This window comes from Haplochromis burtoni, unplaced genomic scaffold, assembly GCF_018398535.1.
Source record: "Haplochromis burtoni strain Fernald_Lab_line unplaced genomic scaffold, NCSU_Asbu1 Contig_154, whole genome shotgun sequence".
NCBI lineage: Eukaryota > Metazoa > Chordata > Actinopteri > Cichliformes > Cichlidae > Haplochromis > Haplochromis burtoni.
Genome location: NW_024582515.1, coordinates 42,763 through 52,490, shown reverse-complemented (window position 1 = coordinate 52,490; position 9,728 = coordinate 42,763). Strand labels below are relative to the sequence as shown.

Sequence of the window (9,728 nt, the reverse complement as noted above, 5' to 3'; positions counted from 1 at the left end):
CTTTAATTACATCTGCAGATGTGACCACCTCTTTGACTTGTGTGCGACAGACGTATTGCACTTCTTTGACCAACTGCTCAGCTGACAGATTGGGTGTCACTTCCTTGACAATGATCTTGTGGCTACATCCTATGGCATCCCCATAGTCAACACATGGATTAGCTCCTCCAACTATTGTCCAGCCAAGGTCTGTTCTTTGGGCAAAAGGTTCATTATCTTTTCCCGCCACAACTTCTCTGGGTACCAACACTTGTGAACAATTGTAACCAATGAGCAGGCCTACGTCACATTCAATCAGTGGAGCGATTTCTTCAGCCAGGTGCTCTAAGTGTGGCCACGCTCTTGCTGTCCTTTGTGTGGGAATATGACTCAAATTCGCAGGAATAAACTCTCTTGTGTATGTCACAGGAAGAGGAATTCTCCTTGAAGAAGAGAAACCTCTGACCTGTAACCCAGACAGCCTTTGACTTGGTACTAAAGTGTCTTTAGAAGACATTGTCGAGAGCTTTAACTGCACACATTCCTTCTCTGCATCCAGAGCATCTGCCTTTTCCTTCAAGACGAATGTCGTGTCACTTTGGCTATCAAGAAGAGCATAGAGAAGAATCTCATGTTCAGTAGGGCTGGGCCATATTATACCGTTCACGGTAATACCGGTATAATGTTAGGCAACGATAGGAAAATGAAATATCGCGATAGAATGGGAGTAAAACGCGCATGCGCAGTGCCTTTGTTTTCATACGCACATGGCCGATTGTTGAGTGAAACAGATGAACCAGAATTGGTTTGTAAAAATGGTGCAACTTCAGTGATGTGGAACTGGTTTGGTGTTTGTCCGTCAGATACACGACAAAGCACATTTTTTTGCAGAACATGCAAGCGGCCGTCGTTATTGTCGTATTTGTCGGACTAAGATGCTCTTAAATCTGGGAGTAATCTGGGTCCTAAACTCCGTATGCTTCAGGTCAAACGAACACTGCAGCATCACTGAGAGTTAAAAACTGTCTAAATTCTTTCATCTTTAATAAAACGATCAGCATTGCTGCTTTACCAGGTGTAACTATGAAGTTTAACTTCCAGGCATCCATGAAAACAAAATTTATTACATTTAACGGAGTTAGAAGTTAGCAGGAAGCTAGCGGAAGTTAGCTCGCTAGTTTCGCTAGTTACCTAAGCATGATATAGCATGTTCTGACAGAGATTTCTGGAAAAATTCAAACGTACAGCTCTGCTATCACTTCCAACATAAATGAAGACAGGAAACTAAACAGCAGTGACGTTTGTAGGGTTACTGAAGTTGGGCTTGTGAATCATGATTCATGAGTCAGTAAAGTGATTCTCGAGTATTGAACGATTCATAAACAGCTGAAGCTGGAGGACGAACACTAACACTTTTCCACTCAAAAAGTTAACGTGAAGGTTCCTCATGGTTAGAGACAAATGCAATCGCATGGCAGGATGCTGTAAACGGACCAAACTTCAGTCAGGAGAACAACTGAGATAATCCATCCACAATACGAGGTTAGTCATTAATATACTGCAACAACATGGGAATAGAGCAGCTGTGATAGAATACAGCATTAATGAATCAATGGTACAGAAGTGGAGGAAGCAAGAAGAATGAGTTGAATAAAGTTTGATTTATCTGACTGCTTTGTTTCGCTTAATGTGCCTTATAATCCCGTGCACCTTATGGTCCGAAAAATACGTACTGCACACTGCAGTTTAATGTTGCAAAGCACCTCTTTTTAACTTCAGTGGATATTATACATGGTTATGCTCAGGATATGTCAGCCCATTTCTACTGGAAATGCCTTTTGGTTAAACTTTCAGCAAGGAATTTGCATTTGCACTGTTACATTTTTATAAAGCTTTAATGTACATAAAAACCAGCTTCTTGTTTAAGTGAAAATAAATGGAAGGTTGTCTTTTTGCGCTAGTAATGTTGTGGAGTTGTATTTTGTCTCGCATCAATTATATCGTCAGTTATATCGTTATCGCAAATTTTCAAATATATATTGTGATAAATATTTTTGGCCATATCGCCCTGCTCTAATGTTCAGGATTGCTTGTTGTGGATAACCAAACTGGAATGATTGTAGATGTGAGATTACTTCTGTCACTTTGAATCACACGGTTTGATATTGCTTCACTTGGTGCTTCCTTGGGTTTGGTTTCTCTACTCTCTTTATTGCCTTCCATCTCTTTCATTTGTGGTTCCTTGTCACTTTCCTTTTCTTTCCTTTTCTTTGAGGTTTTGTCTCGTTCCTCATGCAAACATGTCGGGTGTTTCCCTTTACATGTGTCACACATCTTTCCTCCTTTCACATTTCTTTGATTGGTGTCCAAAGCCTAGACATCCAAAGCACAGTCCCTTAGTTTGCACAAACTTGACTCTTTCACTCAAGACCTTGTCCATAAACTTCCTACATGTGTGAATGCTATGATTTGAGTTTTCACAAAACACACATTTTTTTGTGTTGGACGTTCTTCTGCAGCACTCACTAGCACCTTTGCTCCAACACTTCTTGTCTTGAAAGATTTCATTTTCTCTGAGTCACCTGCTTTGAGTGCATGAAGCGATGTTACTGGATTGCACGCAATCTTGGCTTCTCTCGCAATGAAGTCAACAAAGTGGCTAAATGTTGGAAAAGAACCATCTTGTTCTTCAATTTCAATGACCTTTCGATTCCATCTTGCTGACAACCAATCAGGTAGCTTGCTTAGCATTCTCTGATTCTCATTGCAGTCATTCAAAACTTCAAGACCTTTAACCTGAAGCATGGCCGCTTCACATCCTCTGAGAAAATCTGAAAATTCTCGAAGTTCAACGCTATCCTTGTTCCCAATCCTTGGCCATGATGTCAACTTATCTCTGAAAGCTTTGGTGATTACAAATGAACTTCCATATCTTTCCTCCAAAATGTTCCATGCTGAGTAATAAGCACGCTCTGTTCCCAACAGAAAATAACTCTCAACAGCCTTTCTCGCCGGTCCTCCAACATACTTGTGAAGATAGTAAATCTTTTCATTCACTGGGATGTTCTTTCTGTCTATCAGCATTTGAAACGACATTTTCCAATCCTTGTACTTGAGAGGATCTCCGTTGAAGACTGTAGGTTCTGGTACTGGTAGGCGACTTATGTGAATGGACTCAGCTAGAGCTTGGGCCAATGTTGTGATACTATCTTCCTGTTTGCTTTCTCTTGGTTGTGACCTTAAGTTGGCTTGTGGCATATCAAACGGCTCTGCATTTGCATTAAGTTGCGAATGTGCAAACTGATTCATCGGTTTAGCTGTGACATTTCTCCGTTTGCTCTGATAGGTCTGATATTTAGGTCTGATAGGTCTGATGAAGAAATATTTAGGTCTGATATTTCTTCATCTGAGTTTCCTTCTTCATTGTACACTTTCAAACGTGCTTTAGCAGCATTCATTCTCTTTACTGTTTCTAGCCTTTCAAGCTCTCTTCGCTTTTTCTCTAAGGCCTTCTGTTTCTCAGCATTCTCTGCTTCAAGGATTTCAAGTGCCTTTCTTTCACTTTCCAATTCCTCCATAATCTTCAGAGTTGCTTCAGTAGCCACAAGCTCTGCAGCCGCTTCTTGCCTCTTTACAGACAACTTACTTGAGCTTCTTGATTGCCTGCTATTCGAACCTTTGGATCTTTGAGAGGCTGCAGAATTGAATGCTGATCCTATATCACTCCAGTGAACCACTCTCTCAGAAAGTTCTTCGTCTTCTTCTGCTGCTAATTTTTTTTGAGCTAGCTTTATCATCTTTTGAGAAACCGCATCACAGGTGTCCACTCTGCGGCGAGTGTCTGCATCAGGAGTTTCATGATTGCGCAGTTCATCATAAACTTGTTTCACTTCTGCTGAGGTATGTTCAACTCGGTCGATAAGCTCTTTAAGTTTTGCACTAACAGGTTCTTCAAGTGCCTTTTTGCCTTGTTTTGCAACAACTTTCCACCTTTCATAACTGACTTTAAAGCGAGCTTGAAGCTTGTTCACCTTTTCATCATGTAGTGCTTGGCCCCTTTCAGTGAACTTCTTAACTCTTTGACTTTTCCTCAAACTTCCTTCTTTAGTAGCTTTACTTGTGCATGGTTCTGGCAAACTTTCTTGCTCTTCAAAAGCTTCTTGCTGCTCCACAGCTTCAGTGTCACAGCCTTCTTGCTCCATGTCACAGACAGTCAAAGGTATTACAAAGGTATTACTACACTCAAGTCACCTAGGTCAACTTAAATACGTGAATAGTCACCTTATGAAGCACCTAGGAACTTAAATTGCTTTACTTTAAAGAGTCAACTTAAACATATGTCACAAACTCTTAAACCAAAATAGTAAATTGCCCTTCACTTGTAGTAAAACAGAAAATAACCTTCAATGTCAAACAAAATACTATAATGTGAATTTTAAATATCTAATGCAGTCTTAAAAATAAGCAAACCCTTATAATCAACTTAAACATACCTTAATTACAGTTACTTAGTATAAACAACAATAACATGAGCTTAAACGTTTACTCCAAACCACCACACTTCCCCTTTCATTGCTTGACAGAGTCCCTTTAAGATGAGCTAAAGAAATCTACTCTCCACATTTAACTTGTATAAACGTGTTACTTCTTTGTAGCTTAACCAAGCTGCACCACTGGACTCTGGTTGCTTTATGAGATGTCTGTGTGTGTGTTTGAGTGTCTTTGATGCTTGAGAGAGACGCGAGCTTAATCACGTGACCCGGAGCGCTGTCGGCTCGGCTCAGCTCCGGCAGACCTCTTTCTCCTTCTCTCTCCTCCAGCACGAAGCAGGCTGAGTTCTGACTGTTACTCCCCTCGAGTCGTAATAAAGCTCAACTTGTTCTTTATGTTTTAACTGACATTTATTTCGGACAGGAGGATTCTTCGACATGCCTTAACATGTAATGATGTCCAACCACAGCCGATACAATGCCGTCAGAACTAAAAAGAAATACAAACTTAAATGAATATTCTTAATAAAGCCCTTAAGCATTATATATGGCAAAACATTCCAACAAAACAATCAATAAAATACACATTACACCTCACACTGCGGTAATTGCACGAGAATATCACGCAACACTAGCGTATTTACATACAACAAAAATAAACAAAAGAAAACATTTACCTCATTGGCCTCACTCCAAGGGAATAAAACTTTAATCCTTACATTGCAGGGAGGTCCAAAAAAGGCACTTTTTAATTTATCTTACTGTGGACGTGCAAACCTCGTGGCTCGAGTGTGCCAGCCAAAAAATGCCCTCTTAGCAACAACAGACGGAACTATAGAAAAGGTTCCTATCTAATTGCACAATTAGCAAAAATAACACATTTAAACATATAAATCCAATGAACAAAACATGAATTACTATTGATTTATTTCTTAATATTTCAACTACTAATTGTTTCAACCTTACATATCTAATAAAATGAACTTAAATGCGAGAGTTGCCTATGACGGCAGCTACAGTGGCAGTTGAGGCCATTTTATACCTGCTGCTCTGTTTGTGGCTTTTAGTCAGACTCGAGGACATTTGGATTGCTTGGAAATCCTGTTGTAGTACCTGGCACTAAAAAAAAAGTACCTTGTGCCAGGTACTATGACCTAGTAGAAAACTCTAAAATGAGTCTCGGGCCGCACCGAGCCAACCTGAGCAGGTACTAATGGAAAATGGCTCTAATTGCAGCCAATTCTAATGAAAGTGTACACAAAATATAATTTATATCAAATTCCTTTAGAAGAACAGACAAACAAGAGAGAAGCGAAAGATTGTGGAGACTAGTGCAGACAGGCGTTGAGTAGAATAGGACAAAAAGAGTGACTAAAGACAGGAGAGGAGAAGTTTGGGGGACATAAGAGAAAAGGAGTAGAAAGGAGAGTCTAAAAGAATAAAGCTGGGGACAGACGAGGAGTAAACACAATCCATCACTGCTGCACTGTTTCCACTCTCTCAGGCAAACACCTTCTGAATGTTGATCTCCAACCCTCCTGCTCTTTGTTCTTCTACATTTGTCTGCTGCACCTTCATTTCTGTCTTTATCTGTTTCTCCCTGGCTGGCTTTTATCACTTTGGTTTTGCTTTCTGTCCTTTATTCAATCTTCCTGAGTGTTTTCTCAGATTCTCGTTTTGCCTTTCTCGTTACCTTGTCTGTGTTTATATCTTTTGGGACTGCACTGTTGGAGACTGACAAATACAACCAATAATAACTAGGAAGCCTTATCTGACGAGGCTGCCCTTGGTCCTCTTCCACACATATTACATCGGTGGGTTTGTTTTGTAAATTGCTTGTATTGTTTTGGCTTTCCCTACTTGAGCTTCTTGGAAATTTAGAGATCAGAAATTTGCACATGGAGGTTACCCAAAGAAAAAAGAGCAAGCATGGTGGCTTCTGAGGAAACTTCAAAGCTCTCAACGTGACAGGAAGCTTCTGCAACGCGACAAAGCCAAATTCAGCTCAGCAATGTCTTATATTCTTGCCAGCTGTCCCAAGCAGCAGCATGCGTTTCTAATATCATTACCCTCTCATTTCCTGTATGGCCCAGTCTTGCTGTTCTGTGATGCATGGCGGACTCAACCTGAAGCTGCGAGTCTTCATAACTTACTGGTCTGAAAATAAAGCCAAAGTGAGCATGCTTTAAATCTGTTTTTTAATGGCCGGGGGGACTGCTGTGGTTTCAAAACAATGTCTGAATGTATAGAAGTCAACAGGAAAAAATGACTCCTTAGATGCCCTGATCTATGTCCTGAAAAAAGCCAAAGCGCTCATGATCCTAATCGCTATTACAGCCATACTCAATGGGTTTTTTTGGTAAATTACAGTCCCCACTGGTGTCCAAAGTGATAATAATCCTCACTGCCACCCCAAACCAAGGTTTCCAAAAAGCTAAGATGGCAACAGCAGATGCTCAAAGCTTCAAAAACAAGACGCAAACCAGATGATGTCCCAGTGGCTATAGCCATCATTTATAAACAGTATGTGGAACTGAACAACAAGCACTTGTTTAACGTCCAGTAAGAATTGTATCGTATATGAAAACAGAGTTTGAGTATTAAAATTCTGTGTTGAAGCTGTGGTAATATTAAAGTCTGAAATTTGCAAAGAGCGAGATGAAAGTGTGTACAGACAGATAAAAAAAAAAATAGAATTAACTCTCTATAACAGTAAATATATATATGTTGTGAAGCTGTATTCTGTGCAGGAATATACAGTATGTGAAAAAATTCTTAATATAATCAAAAAGGGGAAAAATAATAACTGAGGTACTAGTGTCCATGTTTGCGTATTCACGGAAGTTGAAATTAAAACAAAAAATGTTTTTATTTAAAGTGAAAATAGCTCAGTTTTGTATAGTTAAAGAGCCATTATAGAGGCAGTGAGCTCTGTAAACGCTGATTTGGAAGATGATAGGGGTGGGGGAAAAAATCGATACTATGTAGTATCGTGATATTTTGTTTGCTAATAATGTATCGATACAGGGACAGCAGAAATTGTTACAAACAATTTTTCGTGGAATGGAACATGCTCTGACTTCAGAGCCTGTTGATCCTTTTTCTGAGCAAGAATCCTGACATTCCTTCACTGTCCAAATGTGTTTAACTTTTTTTTGGGCAGCAATAAACATGACAGTTTACCTGTTTTAATTTAAGACACGTTTTATTTTAATTAAGTTTAAAACTTTTTTATTTAATGTAAAATTATATTTTGTTTTAATTTACTGTCAAATTCTTCAGTTGCTGAAGGGGCTGCATAGTTTTCATAAATTGCTTAGTTCAGAATAGCTATAATTGTACCAGATGGTTGCATTCAGTTAAGTTGGACTAGACTGTAATACAAACCGTTCAGTTTGTCAACAATAAAACTGACTGAAATGAGAGAAAAACTGAGTGTGAGACTTTGATATTAGATAAAATGAATATTGATAAAGTTTACCTTTATGTACAGAATCTGAATATCGCAAAATATTTTTAAAAATTGCAATAATATCGTATCGTGCGTTAAGTATTGTGATAATATCGTATCGTGAGTTGTATGGTGATTCCCACCTCTAGAAGATGAGTACTTCTGGGCTTTAATTAATGCTTATTTATCTATACATGTGGGCTCAGATTAGAACACGAGCAAAATGTATACAAAACCAGAGCATTAGTGTTTCTGTGCATTTGTTTGGGGCCATGTGTTTTCTTGTGTTAACTCTAAATCAATCCATCACTATCTGTGACTGTCCCACACACATACAGCTACAAGGATTCACTAACATCCAACATGGGACAGACCTTTAACGCCCAGTTCATCACCAATCCTAAACTGGTTTTTTTTTTTTTTCAATCATCTGTTACCACTTTTTTTTTATAACAATCTGTATTTATTCTACTGCTGCCTGAACAGTAGGAGGGTTAAATGCCTTGCTCAAGGACATGTTCAGTGAGAGTGAAGAATGAATCTGACTTGCTTTTTTCCCCTCCAGAGTCATTCATCATCCTCACTCCCCACTCACATCTCTTTATCTGTAACAATCACCTCCAAACACCCTCCACTCATCTTCACTGTCCCATCGCACAGGTTTCTCCACCCTCTCCTCTGTTCCCTCCATCACTGTCTCTCCTCTAAGCCCTCCCATGCTCGATCTCCCTCTTTTTCCACCTCCCACTGCTTCTATTATCACTCCAGTGGGCTCTGATGAATGACTGAGTTTGATTTGGGTGGGGGAAGTGAAATTGAGCAAGGGAATAGGAGGTGAAGTGCAGTGTGGGGAACAAGAGTGGCATTAAGTTTTGCTTGTGAGCCACTTGGGCTTCTGTTGTTATTCGCAGTAAATTATCACAATGTTTATCGGTTCCATAAATCCAACCCACAACCTCTGGACACTCAGTGTGACTGAGTAAAGTTTGTTGAGCATTTTTCAGTGAGTGGGCAGAACAAGATTGTTTTTTGGTTTTTTTTTTGGTTTTTTTAAAATCTGCTTCTGAAACATTGCAAATGACTAATCTGTTCTCTTCATGGCTTTAATTACCCAACAAAACAAATGTGTTACTTTTAGGGTGTTTAACGGTCTTTCATTCCAATTTTCAAATAAGTTTTTTGGATTTCTCCTCAGCTGTTAACCAAAATCTAATTGTAAATAAATGGTTAGTTTATGCTTATGCTTTCTACTCTCTCCACTAAAAAAGAAATACAAAACTTGAACTTTGAGACACTCACGTCTATATTTACCCTCTTTTTAATTCAGCCACAGCTTCCCCTTACAGCAGGGATGTCACATACAGCCCACTTTAAACTTAAGTGGGCCTGCTGCCTTACCTCTGTGATATTATCTTCATCTATTGAACTTATGTAGGACGCTTGGCGACATGCAAGCAACCAAGTCAAAGAAATGAGGCCAATGTGGAACTGCCATCACTTTTTAAATCGCTACTTGAGTCCAGCTCTAAAAGTGAGTCCATGTACACAGCCTCCCATAATACAAAAGTCCAACCTTACAGCATTAAAAAGTTCACTAACAGCCTGGTACAAACAATAGTTCTGATGTCTCTGCTTCATGGTACAGTTAATGATTATGTTTATTAGAGCCATACAGTTTAAAAACACATTTAACTAGCTGACAAATTAGCAACCCTGCCTCTGATCTATCATTTATATGCAATCTATAGCAGTAGGGCTGGGCGATATATCAAAAATTTATCGTTACCGAAATTTATGACTCTCATCGA

At 39.2% G+C, this 9,728-nt stretch overlaps 2 protein-coding genes across 2 annotated transcripts in view; both read right to left on the bottom strand.

The window, feature by feature from the left end:
• Positions 1-4,181, bottom strand: part of LOC121815210 — a 9,997-nt gene extending 5,816 nt beyond the window's left edge. The window contains exon 1 of the mRNA XM_042224884.1: positions 3,395-4,181. Within this exon, the coding sequence (XP_042080818.1) occupies positions 3,395-4,181 (787 nt within the window). The remainder of the gene's footprint in view (positions 1-3,394) is intronic.
• man1a2 (mannosidase, alpha, class 1A, member 2) overlaps positions 1-9,728 on the bottom strand; it is a gene marked incomplete at its 5' end in the record, with an annotated part of 107,548 nt that overhangs the window by 63,441 nt on the left and 34,379 nt on the right.